This window comes from Sesamum indicum, linkage group LG6 (assembly GCF_000512975.1).
Source record: "Sesamum indicum cultivar Zhongzhi No. 13 linkage group LG6, S_indicum_v1.0, whole genome shotgun sequence".
NCBI lineage: Eukaryota > Viridiplantae > Streptophyta > Magnoliopsida > Lamiales > Pedaliaceae > Sesamum > Sesamum indicum.
In genome coordinates this window covers 8,030,952-8,045,535 of record NC_026150.1, presented here as the reverse complement: position 1 = coordinate 8,045,535, position 14,584 = coordinate 8,030,952, and the positions used below count along the sequence as shown (strand labels likewise).

Genomic DNA, 14,584 nt, shown 5'->3' with positions numbered 1-14,584 from the left:
TAAAATAATGTAATGGTCATAGTGAATCTGTACATATTATGGTTTTTATAGACTTTGAAGGTCAAATTACAGAAATATGAGTTTTGACCTAAACCTTTCGGCCTTATATAGCCAACGATTCAGAGATTGTCGGGAAGATTTATAAAGACCTTGGGTAAAAAATCAAAATTTATTATAAATAATAATCCCAAATTCTTTTCCCTCTTTTTTTCACCAAAATCTAAGATTTGCTATTCATAAAAATATTAATTAATTGCAGGCAAAATACTTTTTTAGTCCCATAAAATAAGGCTAGAATTTGTTTTGGTATCAACACTGTGAAAATGTGTCGCTTTTAGTTCCATAAAACTCATAATCACATATTTTAGTTCCAAAAAGTCACGTGCATTGTGGTTTTAGAACTAAAAAAGCATTGTTTGGAACTAAAAGGTGATGTAATTTGAGGATTAAAAAGACCTAAAATCACACTTTTTGGGACCAGAAAGATATAATTTTGAGTTTAATGCGACTAAAAGTGTAATCTGTCATAGTTGTGGTGCCAAAAAAAATTATATCCTTATTTTACACTATTTTATTGACATTTTCAGGTCGTATATATGTGTGTGTATATATATATACATCGAAAATAGATGAATCATATAATTACATAAATTGATTTTTAGTTATTAATTATATCTGTTGTGGTCCAACAAGAATAATTACCTTTAGTAACAAAACGTCATAGCTCCGGAAAGGGGTATAATTCGATACTTGCTCTTGCTAACTTATGTAATGTGGAAAAAGTTAAAACTCTGTCGTATACTCATTTCACTTTTGCCTTATTTTTACTACTCACACTTCTATCTCATATATTATTATCACATTCATATATATTCCGTATCTGCTCCATTCTACATTTAAATTATAACCCGTTTTAAATTAAAAATATAAAACAAACAAACAAACATATATCAATCAGTCATTGATGTGACGCCAACTTATGAAACTGGAAGAAATTATTAAAAATTTTGGTTCTCATAATATATATATATATATGTTAAATAATATACATTCAAATTCATTTATATAAAAATTTTCTATTCATTTTTATCAACTCTGATCAATTATTTATTTCACCTTTCTTCTAGCTCATTTATTTCATTAAACTATATATAACAAAAGATCTAGTTATGCACCTACGTATACGAGTGTGCTTCAATCGCACTTATCAAATTAAATTTGGCCAAATCAAATTAATTATAAAGCAAGTGTATTATAAATACTTGCTATATGTGTGATTAATCATTCTTCTATATACATACAGTGGCCTTATCAGTGCATCCTAAAACAACTACCAATTTTGTGGAAAATGTGTGCAGGTCATGAGATTGATGTTAAGAGTCTTAAGACGAGAATGGAAGAGATGATGAGGAGTGCTGAAACAGGAGACATCATGGGATTGTATTCTTCAATCTCAAATGATCCTCAAGTGTTGCAGGATATGGACAACATCCAGTTCCTGCACACTCCCTTACATGAAGCTGCAGCCAGAGGGCACACCACATTCGCAGTCGAGATCATGAACCTGATGCCGTCACTTGGTAAGAAGCTCAACCCTCAGGGCCTAACCCCTCTTCATCTTGCCTTGGAGAGGAACAGGAAAGACACAGCAAAAGCACTTGTAAGAGCTGACCAACAGCTTGTCCGAGTCAAAGGAAAGGAGGGCCTCACTCCATTGCTCTTAGCTGCCAGAATTGTTACCGGTACTGGTGATTTGGATGTTTTAGTCAGCTTGTTGAGCCACTGTCCCGACTCAATCTACGACTTGAACAACCGGTTTCAGACAGCGGTGCACGTTGCTCTGGAATATGGCAATTGTAACGCTTTTACGCTGCTCCTGAATTGGGTTGTCAGGAAAGCGAGAGAGCACACACTTGCATGGAAGGATGAGAGACAGAACACCCTCCTCCATCTTGCAGTTCAGCATGATGGTGCACTTGAGGTAATTGATCGTTCATAAGTTTAAAAATCTAAATAAATCGAGTCGAGTCGATCACACACATATTATTTCTAACTGTTTGTTCCATCAGCAAATAGAGGATCTGTATGTACTTTGTCAAATTTAAACTATAGTATGACTAAATATTATAAAGAATGTGAATTGTTTAATTGAGTAAAAATTGCATTTTTAGTCATGTACATTGATGCTATTTTGAAAATACCATAGTTTAAAAACCCCAGTCACCACAATGGCCAAATTTGGTTGGAGTCAACCAAAATATCACCCAATTTAAAAGCCTAACATAAAATTCGTCACGTGAGCTAGCTCCATCCAAATTTCACTGGATTAAATATATTTTTTGTCTCGTAATTTAAATAATTTGATATTTTTCTTTTTTAACTTATAGTAATATTTTTGTCTTATATTTTTTCAATTTTTGTGATTTTAGTTTTTCTTTTTTCGTGGACTTCACATCCACCAGTGATAAAGGTGATCTCAAGTTAAAATTAAAGGACTCTAATAGTAAAATTAAAAAGATATAGGACCAAAATATAACCCATCAAAAATTAAATGACAAAAATGAGCCAATAAAATCAGTAGCACAAATGTTAAAAAGTCCATGAAATGCACATATATTGTTTTGCTAGAAAGGTGAATCTGATAAACAAGAACTGAAATCCCACAAATAAGATGGATTTAAATGCTATCTTAAAAAATTAAAAAATGAATACGCCAAATAATTTAAATTATGAAATCAAAAATGCATTTAAGTCCATTTGGCCGTCCCGATGGCCGGAGTCTTTAAATTATTGTTAAAAAAAAAAGCAATATTGTCATTAAATAGCCATCCTATACTAAAAATGTAATTTAACCTAATTAATTAACCCTAACTATTACATATATGACTTGTCTAGGGAGTGAAAAAGCTAGTGAAGATAACTAAAGTGAGCAAAAAAAACTCAGATGGGAAGACCCCTCTAGACATTGCCCAAGAGCTTGGGAGTGAGAAGATGAAGAAAGTTTTGATGGAGGCGGGCGCCCAGACAGCAGCAGATTTGCCCAAGAAACAAACACTCACACAATATCTCCACTCCCCAGTAACCCGGTACGAGGACTTACTCCGACGAGAGTACTTCATGCACAAGGAGCTTACCGTCGACATGCGCAGCGTCATTTTAGTGGTGGCCGTGCTGATCGCCACTGCCACTTACCAGGTGGTGCTCCAACCCCCCGGCGGAGTTTACCAGGGCCAAGCCGACAGCCCCACCGACGTCCGGAGGCGCTCTTTGGAGCGTTCTTCACCACGACAGGTCCACCAGGTGGGAAGAATGGTGATGTCGAGCCCACTATTCATGCCGGCGAACACGGTGGCGTTCATTACATCTTTATTGATCATCATATTCATGCTGCCTGGCCGGCCGTACACCGTCGTACTCCAAACATGCTTGATCTTTTTGGCCTACAGCTACCTGAAAGCCATGGATTACATATCTAATTCCAGTGGGGTTTCTAAGTTCATGTTCTTCTTCTCCTGGTTCGCGATTGTGACTGCTTTCGTCGGCAAAATGGTGTATTCTATGGGGAAGGCGATCTTCAAGGACGTGTGGTGGCTGCCGAGATGTGCCGCAACATCGAGTAACGTATATAATCGATTCCACGGCCGCGGGGCTGTGAAGATTGTTTCGCTTGTCCGCATCCTCAGAAGGCAGTACAAACTTATCCAACATTAGAATGTCTGGCAATAGCATGCATGCAAGTTTTATATATAGAAACAATAATAAAGTAGAAAATTTTAACGCAAATCGAGTTTGGACAGACCAAAACTAGTTATATGGCAAGTATAATACTTGCAGTGTGATTAGTGTATAATTCAAAAAAAGTGATCAAATTCGCATAATAAGTATGTATCACACTTACTTTCTAATTGATTTAATTTGACCAAACTTGATTCATTTAAAAATTTTCCTAAATAAAGTATTGTGACGTGGGCATACTACTCCAAGAAAGTTAGGAGAACTAATGTACGCACTGCCATGCATTCACTATGGCCCCAGTTACTTTGTTGATCGGACTATTGGATGATGGGATGATCTTGAATTAAATATATGATACATTTAATTTTTTTGATTAAATTAACCGAAAAATAAGTAAAACAGTGAAATTTTAAATTTATAAAATCAAATTGCGATAATCAATTTATATACAATAAAAAATATCACCTCTTAAATTAGAAGACTAAAACTATACAATTTTTTTATTCTCCGCATCTTCTAATGCTTCAAATCGAATTGGGATCGGATTGACCATGCTTATGGGTTTAAGATGAGTGGGAATTGTCGAGGAAGATGGCTTTAAACTTAAAAATAAATAGTTATTATGAACCAAAACTTCGTGGTTTCGATAACTTTAAGCTAATTGGAGGTGTTAATTAGTTATCGTCGCACACGATTCTCACAAACATATAAAAGGAATTTTGATGTGAGATGATAAGAAAAAAGAAATTTGTGAAAAAAATAAATTATAATCATAATTACAATAAACTAGTAATTTTTGGCACACTCTATGTGTGTGCAATTAATTTAAAATTTAAATAATAAATTATTGCTTTCTTAAAATATATATATTAGTTAAATAAATAAAAAATAGTAAAATAATAAAGGTTGTGGGAAGTTATATTGAGAGAATAGTGAGGAAAGAGAGTTGGAGGTTGAGAAAAGAAAAAAAAATCTGCAAATAATTTAAACTAAAAAAAATGATAGACCAAAAAAAATTTAGCACCAAATAGGTGCTCTTCAATTATAATAAAGTATAAACATAGAAAAGTAAGATAAGAAAGAAATGTGGAGTAGTGGATAGTTAAACGGAAAAAAAATATAATTGTGATATTATTAAAAAATATTAAAATTACTAATTTGACAAAATTTTTTAAAGAGAAGAAATAAAATAAAGGGTAAATTTGGGTATTTAAAAATTGATACGACACAATATTTTTTTTTATAATAGTACTAGCCGTCATAGCACGTCGTCCTTACGTACATATAATAAATAATATTTTATATTTTAAAATTTATTATGAATAAAGAATATATATAAATTAATACATTATATTTTAAAAAAAAATCAACTTAAAAATATTTGATATAACAATAAAATTGCTATTGCCATTTTATAAGTATCAATATATGAGAAAAATAAGCATTTTTTTTATATAGTATAAATAAATACTGAGTCAAGTTGAAGGGAAAAAGCAAAGGTGTGGACGTAATTTTCAAACCAAATATGTAAGGACAAATATGAATTTTCGTAATATTGTCTGGTGGGCCATCAATTGCTGCTAAGTTATCAGACCTCCCCAGACGGGTTTTGTAATCGGAGTCCACGGTGACTGAGCTCCTTCCTCAATTTTACTATTTTAATTTAGTAAAATTTGTACTTTATCATATATGATATTTTTTTTATTAATTTTTTATAAAAAAAAAATCACATGCCCTGCATATGTGAGTGATTATATAACCCTTGAAGATTAGATATATTTTTTGAAAGAAAAAATTATTTGAAAAATAGTTATAAATGATAAAGTGTAAAATTTTATAAAATTAAAATATTAAATTAATAAAAAAAAAATTAAATGACAAAATTTTAAAACCGTGACAGTGGTAAGATGTAATTATCCCTTCTTTGAACATAGAAAATTAAGTTTGATTGAGTACATTGTTCTCCTGTCTTTTCTCTCCTCAGTTCTCACCAAGGCCATAAACCCCAAACCTCAATCCACCACTCACAACCCCGTTGTTGCCATCTGCAACCGCAGTCAACAACCTTCTCCAGGTATATTTCCCCTATCTTCCTCTATCAACGTCTACCTGCTCGATTTGAAGTAAGCCATAATTGCTTAGAGCAACAACTGCATCCGCAGTACTAAAAAAGGGAAGAAGATTCATATTAAGTGTCTGAAAAGTTTGTATATTCGATAAGATAATCGGCGTCTTCTAAAGGTTCATTTTCATTTGTACTCTGATTTGGGGACTATTGTTGTTTAGTTACGAATTGATTGATTGTTAAGGTGTTAAGATTAACTTTTTATATGGATTTATATGGACTCTGCTTTGTTGTTCAGCCTGGATTGTGCTTTTTTGGTCAATCTTTAAGCAGTACTTTTGAAGTTTTCATGAAACAATTTTTCCAATGTTTTTTTCGTTTCTTCTGAACTTCATCGTGATTGGAATTCCATCATGTTATGCAGTGAAACAGCCAGAGTTCTAAAAGTGAAAAAAAAAAGGGTATACAGCAAAAAGAGAAAGGGGACTGTTTGGAAATTTTAATGTCGTGACCATACTCAAGTACCATGTTGCAGCTGAAATCTGTAGTTCTCTATTTTCTATGAATAGCAGTGAATGCTGATATTTGCTATGCTGCCCAGAGAATTTGTGGGTTCAGTAGCTCCATAGAGCATAGATAAGATATAAGCAAAACACCCTTGGTGACTGGTGTTGTGACCAAATTACTCAACATAGTTAAAACCTTCAAAGAAATATTAGCAACAAGCAACCATTCAAATATTGGCTGCAATCTCACTGCATGATTAAAAAATATTTTTAGTATACTGATAGCCTTTTGAAAAGGCTCGTAGTTACTTAGTTTAACCTCTGCTTGCGGAACTAAACTAGAACATAAATACTGTATATTTTGAACAAGAGCCAAAAACTTATGCTCAGAAAATAAACTAATAAAATATTACTACTTTTCTAGACGACATTATCATTTTTATAGAAAATGTCCACAGAGAAAGGCATTCACTAGTTTCACACCATATTGTCATTCAGTACATTGCCTCTATTTTCTGTAAGTAGTGTAAGCAAACTGGGTCAATTTTATTTTGGAGAGGCAGCATATTTTAGAGCAACGTGTGTCCCTCTTTACAATCTCTCGTTTAATGTTTTATATTAAGTTATGTCCTGTGGATTATAACTTATTAATATATCTTTTGCACTTTTGAAGGTTATAACTTTGCAAAGTCGGTGCTAAAAATCTACTTCTAGAAAGGTACAATATGCTCTATAGAAGAACTTTCATCAATCTATTTTAGATGCCAACTTGGTCCTATGGTGAGAGCTTTTAAATGTTATCACTTGCTTGTATTTCTTATGATCACTTTATGTCACTTGATGAGACCTCTCCGGAAACTAGTTACTTTAGTTTGTCTCCTTGGAGCTCCTACACTTGAAAGTTTCATAAGATATCCTTTCGTAACAAGCGCGACAATATCTTAAAGTGGAATTATGTATTGACGTATAATTTAAATGGTTGACTTTGTTATGTGGTTATATGGGATTTCTTTATGTCGAGTTTACTTTCCTTTTGTTTATTATTGTATTTGAAGGTTTGCAGGATGGTGCCTCTATTGAATTTTTGAAAATAGGCTTGTAAGATTTTTCAACAAAAGAGAAATATAAATCACTAAAAATTTCTATTGGTGAGGATATTAAATTTGTCACAATAACTTTTTGTTACATATTTATAATATAAATAAATTAAAAATATTATTGATTTTCAGTTTTAGTGAGGAACTAAATTGTCATAATAAGTAAGCGTAATGGAAATACTATTGGCAAAATACCACTTCTTTTGTAATAATGGTCATAAGCTTTTGTGAGAACAAACTTACTAGAACTGATAGTACTATAAGAAATCATGTTTTGTTATGAATCTATTTGTAACAAGAAGTCAAGTTCGTTACAAGAAATTTTGGTGTCGGGCTTTAGAGTACAAAACTTGTAACGACACTTTTTCGGTACTGAAAGTACTTGGATGAAAATTTGATATCTAGTAACAAAATTTTTTCTTACTATAGTTGAAATTTCTTGTGATATGTCCTCTTATTTATATATAATTTAATATTATCTATTTGTGTAAATTATTAGAACTTATAAAACTCTTGAACCGGTGAAGCTAATTCCCCGTTTGCCAGAATCCCGAGACCCAAATCTGTTGTAGGGTCTAACACAATGACAAGTTTGCTATTTACAATTTTCAATTGTAGAGGAATTTCGGTCGTGTTTATGGTGCAATGGAGATTGATTTGGGAAAACTTCCATTTGACCTCGATTTTCATCCTTCTGATAACCTCGTTGCTGCCGGTCTCATCACCGGCCAACTCCTTTTGTAAGTTTACTTCAACTTCACCACTTCTTCCTAATACAAGATCAATGTCACTAAATGAAAAGATTATGTTGCTGATAAATCGCTTTTGTTTGTTTTGCATATCAGATATCGTTATGCCGCTGAATCTACGCCAAAAAGGTGCAAATGCGTGCAATGTGACACATTTTTATTCTTCAATGTTATTAATATTTTTGGTAATATTGGTTGTTAGGCTGCTGGAAGTGAATGCTCATACTGAGTCATGCAGAGCTCTCCGTTTCATCAATGAAGGGCATGGTAAGTTTCGTGTTTTATGTATTTCCGCATTTTTTGTAATTTTGTATCTGTTTCTTTATTTCTCCTTTCTGAATATATCTTATGTGGATTTGAATTTGTGTTCAGCTGTGGTTACGGGATCTCCAGATTGTTCCATTCTTGCCACAGACATTGAAACTGGTACAGCAGTTGTACGTCTGGAGAATTCTCATGGGTAAGTTGTGAAGCAGAATCTTTTATTTCTAGATCAATTATTGTTGGGATTCATTGTTAAGGTAATGGTAGCACACCATCCTTTTAGTTAAAGACTGACTCGTGGATTATGCAGAGCTGCTGTAAATAGAATTGTTAACTTGACAGAATCGACCATTGCTTCTGGAGATGATGAAGGTTGTATTAAGGTGAACTTCACATAACTGTTATAAAACTTATGAATTTGTGATAGGAAAGCAAAGTTGAAGGTTGTCTGCTATTTTGGATTGTGCTGTGTTGCTGAAGACATTTAGGATGATAGGTTGCTCTGTATTACAGGTGTGGGATACCCGACAAGGTTCGTGCTGTAACTCTTTCAATGTTCATGAAGAATACATATCAGATATGACGTTTGCCTCAGATTCCATGAAGTTGGTCGGAACAAGGTAGGCTTGCCTATGTGCCTCTCTGCGCAACGCATTTGTTTTCTGCTTATCTTGGATGTTATTGTTTGACCAAAAGTTTTGAATTTTAGAAATTAATCTTCAAATTCCTCCACTTGGCCTCATGATAACGAGGACTGGGTATGAACATGTTGACTGGGTTGCAGATGTTGTTTTGTCCTCTTTGAAATCTCTGTTTGCATGCTGAGGAAGCATGAAAATGTATGAGTATAAGCACTACCAGGATAATGTTGTTGTCAGCCCAGGTTTTCTTTGTTTTTCAATTTTCAGCTTTTTAGAACTTGTTTTTATTTGTCTCTGGACATATATATTTGTTCAAGGAACTCCAGTTTTTCGTTTTCATACAGATCATAGCTAGTGTGAGCTTTTCATGTTTAGCAGTGGCTGTTAATACTTCTTTAGAAAAAAAAAATCGAAATTTGTATTCTGTTGTTTATCTGTTAATTCATATATTTTGGTGATTGATAGAATTTGCACACTTAATGCTTAGTTTATTGCATGAATCATGATGTGATTAGAAAATATGGTGATATATTTTTCAGCAAATTCAATGCAAAGAATTTGTGATAGTTTTTCCATTTGTGAAAAGGAGAAAGCATTTGTTTCGGTCAACAATTATTTCCATTATCAGTTGCTAACCTCTCGATATGTGCTTGATTTGCCTTTACCTGCCCTTGGACTGGGACCATATTTAACTCTTATTTTCTATGTTTTCCATAGTGGGGATGGCACTCTATCTGTTTGCAATTTAAGAAGCAACAAGGTAGTCCTTTTGTTCTTTTAGAATTTGATAATTTAATTGAGTGCTGGGAACTTAGCGACTTAGTTTAGTTCATAAATGAGTTATTGTGCCTTACTCTACTGCAGGTGCAAACAAGATCAGAGTTTTCTGAGGATGAACTGCTCTCGGTTGTTATTATGAAGGTAGGATTTAGGTCATAAGAAAGTGTGAAATTATTTTTTCTACATTGCATTAATAAACCTATAGCTTAAGAGGCGCTTACTTCCAATGCATGTTTAATTATATTTCGAGACTTTTGTGGTTGTCATTAGTATCTGCATTTCTAGGTCCCTTTTTTTTTTGGACTCTACCTGTTTATGCTTATATTTCTGTATGTGGTCCTTATAGCACTGTTATCTACTCTGTTGTACATCAAAGAAACTCAAAATGCTTTGCGCATTTATCTTGTTCTGTCCTTTGTCTTTTTGGCTCAGAGTTTCTTTTTTGGTTTCCTCCACGCCCTGTAGGTCCAGAAGGAAAGCCACTTCCCTTGTAACAGATGTTTATGTGCCATATTTATTTTCTGTGAGATGAGAACCTTATAATATGTTGCCTACAATGAGATATACCTAATTGTTACTTTCTGTGACTAGAATGGTAGAAAGGTTATATGTGGAACGCAGACTGGAACTCTTTTGTTGTACTCGTGGGGATTTTTTAAAGATTGCAGGTATTTCTTCTCTCTTGGATTTCTGCCCAGAGGAATGTTTGGAAATTGTGAATTTTATTGGGATGTAACAGAACAATCCTGGAAGAATCTTTTTTTATGTTTTGCATCAAATCTTGAGGCTAACATCGGTATTGATGGGACGCTTTGCAAATTTTCAGTGATCGTTTTGTTGATCTCTCTCCTAATTCAGTTGATGCCTTGCTAAAGGTTAGTTCTTTTCCATCAGTGTTGTTTTTTATCAAATTTCTCTTGATGATTTTGAAGTGGTTTATCTAATAAGGTTTTATTAAATTAATGTACTTTTATGTTTCTCATATCTTCTTAAGCTGGATGAAGATAGAGTAATCACTGGTTCCGAGAATGGGATAATCAGGTGAGAGTTTTTATGCAGAACAGGTGTCATTGACCTGTTGCCCCTATTAACTCATGACTCTGACTTTAGCGTTAACTTATTTTCTCCATTCTTTCTATTTAAGCTTGGTAGGTATATTGCCCAACAGAATAGTTCAGCCAATTGCTGAGCATTCAGAATATCCAGTGGAACGTCTTGGTATGACTTCTATTCACTCTTTTCTGGAGATATTATTTGAGAAGTTTTTAGTTGACTCAAGTTTCCCTGCATATCTTTAGCATTTGTTTGATCTCTTTCTATTGGTTTATTTTGATATTGCAGCCTTTTCTCACGATAAGAAGTTCCTTGGCAGCATATCACATGATCAGACATTAAAGGTCCATAGTTTTCCATTAGGCACACATTTTTTTGTTTTATCTATTTCTCTCTCTCTGTCTGTATATGGCTAATTTATAAACCCATCTCAATATCATAACTTATGTTCTCAACCTATTCTCCGTGAATATTAGCTATGGGATCTGGAGGACTTGCTTCAAGGGTCTGGAAACACTATACCAGATCATTCTTCTGCATCAGACAGCGACAATGATGGGATGGACGTTGACGATAGTATTGCAAAACCTTCTAAAGGTATTTCTGGTGTTATTAGGTTTTAACTTTCTTAGTACAATAATTTCTTGGAGCTTATGTTTATTACTGGGAACTGTTGCATAAACTGTGTTGTAACTGAGAGTCCAAGGCAGACAAGTGTTCTCAGACAAAAAAATGGTTCCGTTTATTTTCCTACTTCTCTTAAGACACAATCTTTGATTTCCTGCGTCACATGTGGGCAGTAGCCATCTCGAATGTTCGGTCACTTGTTGATGTATCATGATGTCCCTTTATCATAGTTCATCATTGCAATCTTGTTTATAACTCTGCTATGAGCTTGTGTGAACCTTTTGCGCTTTGGCAATCGCTGCAGGGACTAAGAGGAAAAATGCGAGCAAGGGGCAAAACTTCAGCAGTTCGAGCAACTTCTTTGCTGATCTAGATTAATAAGCCGCCAGTGGATCATGAGATCATTGTTATTTGCCTAAATGCACTTGGATGGATACAGGCACGATTGCTGATTCCATGCTTGAACGCAGAAATGCTCCCAGCTAGAATTGTTGGATGTTTGAGGAAGCCAGTTTTAACACAATTCTGTACACTATTTATTCTCTTTATTGCTTTTAAAAGGATAGGTCGTGTTGCTCAACGGTATTTACCATGACTTTTAGTCCATCGTTGTTGTAGTTATTCAAAGTGTAAGCAATAGTAATTTTTTTTTCTGATAGATAATATTTAATTATTCATGAATTTTAATTAATCATGAAAGAATTATAACAATGGACATCTAACTCGCTAAGTCACATGAGTGTTCTTAAGAAATTAAATATTATATTTATAAACGCAAACCATGATAACATGTGTTTGCATCCATATAATAAATTATGGGATGTAAGATATTTTTTTTAGAGATATTTATATAGATGGTGTGTATATCTAAAATGAAATAAAAACATTTAATTATATTTAAACAAACATAACGAGGCCCATCAAGTGATGGGATAAAACTATTGCTAATTATATATATCAAAGTAATAAAAGAATCTACTTTGAAATAATGATTTTCACGAGTTTATAGTGAAAACAGTTGTAATTAAGTTAATCACTATTGAAAGTAATTGTCAGTTATTGTATATTACTTTGACAATTATTCATTATTATATTTTACTAGTATGTCATCTCTAATTATTCACTCTTGGCCATTAATGTCTACTAGTCATGATTTTGGTCCTTAATATACACAAATTTTTGTAAGTTTGGTCTCTAATTTGAATATATGATCAAATTTGTAACAAATTAGAGATCAAAATTGTGGCAAGGAACATTAGGGACCAAGAGTTAATAAGTGACTATATAAGGACCAAAATATAATTTACCCAAAGAAATATCGACTTTTGTCTTGATTAATTATCATGGTTAAATATAAAAAAATCTTTGCGACTTTTAATTTAACACAGTTGCACAACGACTGTAAGTGTTGTTTCTATAAGCAATGCCAAAGTATGATTCACAGCTGAAAAATCACAGCAAATATTTTAACAATGATTTGGTCAAAACTTAAATTTTCATATTAGTTTTATTTTTTACGGTAGATAATACATTGATTTATTATAATTTTTAATTATAATCACTTATTATATGGGAATAATTTATCATTTTTTTTAAAAAAAAAATTAGAAGAAACAAACAAGTAACTGCTAAACAAGTTCGTCAACTCGATTTTCCCCTATCCATGGATCAAAGCTTCTCTGTTCGTAATGCGGAAGTATTAAATTATAAAGAAAAACAAGTGCTTTCACAACAAAATAAAACTTAGTCGAAGATGATTTTTTTTTTTTTTCTTTTGGTGATTTCAAATAAAGACTTCTACAAAAACTATTTACAATGAGAAATATCTTCACAGAAAAAATAAATGTATTTTCACAATTACAAATAATTTTTTGTTGATTGAAAAATTACGAATACCCTTATAAAATTTATAATCGTCTAATAAATACTTCACTATTATGGGCTGTCACGAGGGAGGATTTATTAGACGACTATTAATTTCAAAGTGTATTTGTAATTTTTTAAGAAATAAAAGAGTATTTATAATTATAATAAACTTATAACAACCGTTGTACATTGCTCTTCTTTTAATTCAATTCTTGAAAACATTCCTCCATAACACACTCAAAAAGAGACCGACACAACTCTAACATTTTCTTCACAAACATGACATTGTAATGTCTAATTCAAAAGATTCCTATCCAAATATCATGTCGTTGAATTGTACCTTGTCATATGATTGGTTATTCACTTTGAATTGTACATTAATAATAAAATAAGTATCCAAATTTAATTAGGGCTAAAATCAACAAAATTCTTCTTAAAATCAGATCTGTCTAAATTAAATTAAGAATCATATATTTATTATACCAATTATATAATAAATATATTACACTCATTATATAATTAATTTGAATTTAATCAAATCGTATCCCAACTAGAACTCCATTTCAAATCCAATGAGTTGGGACAGAAACGAAAAGAATTATAGCCCGGAAATTGAGGGATAGTAGAGATACATGTAATAGAAGCCGACAGATACGGTAGCCATAACATGAAGTGGAGAACCATGCATCACTATATTCAATGTCAAGGGCGGCCCCCAATCACTCAAAACTTTCGGTTCTTAAAGTTCGAAATTTTATTATATAAAATTATAAATGCCCTACTAATATTTAATAAAATTATATAATCTTTAGATAGAGGTTTGAATATATCAACTTTGCTCTTGTTGTAATATAAAAACAAAAAATTATAAAAGTTGGATGAGGTGGATGGGAAATTTAAAAAAGGGATAGTTCCACTTCTTTCTATGAGGTCTGGTGTAATTATATTTACACCACATGTGGTTTGACAGATTATACCTAGCACCCTTAAATTTTGCTCCTGTTTAATAAATAAGTTCCCCCGAAGTCAAACTTAATTGAATTTGCTGATACGAAAAAAAAACTGAATAAAAATTGATATTTATCCTCGATTGACTTAATATTGAGTTATTGCAAGTCAAACATTATTTTTCGACTAAACTATCCTTATAACGATGAAGATATACTTTCTTACATGCACTAACTCGTGAAAACGTATGAGG

The 14,584-nt window shown here is 32.6% G+C and overlaps 2 protein-coding genes across 7 annotated transcripts; both read left to right on the top strand.

Moving 5' to 3' along the window:
* On the top strand, positions 1,327 to 3,886 carry LOC105164228 (ankyrin repeat-containing protein BDA1-like). The gene is made up of 2 exons (XM_011082841.2): positions 1,327 to 1,981; positions 2,896 to 3,886. The coding sequence occupies exons 1-2, from the start codon at positions 1,349 to 1,351 to the stop codon at positions 3,709 to 3,711; spliced, it is 1,449 nt and encodes a 482-aa protein (XP_011081143.1). The 5' UTR covers positions 1,327 to 1,348; the 3' UTR covers positions 3,712 to 3,886.
* LOC105164059 (WD repeat-containing protein 55-like) lies at positions 5,672 to 12,198 on the top strand. 6 transcript variants are annotated; one of them, XM_020694208.1, is made up of 18 exons: positions 5,672 to 5,809; positions 6,225 to 6,261; positions 6,980 to 7,024; positions 8,022 to 8,143; positions 8,249 to 8,281; positions 8,355 to 8,419; positions 8,525 to 8,612; positions 8,727 to 8,799; positions 8,930 to 9,036; positions 9,775 to 9,817; positions 9,922 to 9,978; positions 10,429 to 10,505; positions 10,664 to 10,712; positions 10,832 to 10,878; positions 10,982 to 11,055; positions 11,179 to 11,234; positions 11,367 to 11,487; positions 11,822 to 12,198. In XM_020694208.1, exons 4-18 carry the CDS (start codon positions 8,049 to 8,051, stop codon positions 11,893 to 11,895), a joined length of 1,059 nt encoding a protein of 352 aa, XP_020549867.1. In that variant the 5' UTR covers positions 5,672 to 5,809; positions 6,225 to 6,261; positions 6,980 to 7,024; positions 8,022 to 8,048; the 3' UTR covers positions 11,896 to 12,198. The 6 variants fall into 6 exon arrangements, with proteins under 6 accessions (XP_020549867.1, XP_011080914.1, XP_020549866.1 ...); XM_011082612.2 differs by having other exon boundaries at positions 6,225 to 6,321; XM_020694207.1 differs by having other exon boundaries at positions 6,225 to 6,344.

Excerpts from the sequence above, each read along its gene's own strand:
- LOC105164228 (XM_011082841.2), top strand. The coding sequence starts at position 1,349 with ATGTGTGCAGGTCATGAGATTGATGTTAAGAGTCTTAAGACGAGAATG. Across the intron at positions 1,982-2,895 it reads AGCATGATGGTGCACTTGAG|GGAGTGAAAAAGCTAGTGAA; the intron begins GTAATTGATCGT and ends TGACTTGTCTAG.
- LOC105164059 (XM_020694206.1), top strand. Across the intron at positions 8,282-8,354 it reads GCTGAATCTACGCCAAAAAG|GCTGCTGGAAGTGAATGCTC; the intron begins GTGCAAATGCGT and ends ATTGGTTGTTAG. Across the intron at positions 11,488-11,821 it reads TATTGCAAAACCTTCTAAAG|GGACTAAGAGGAAAAATGCG; the intron begins GTATTTCTGGTG and ends CAATCGCTGCAG.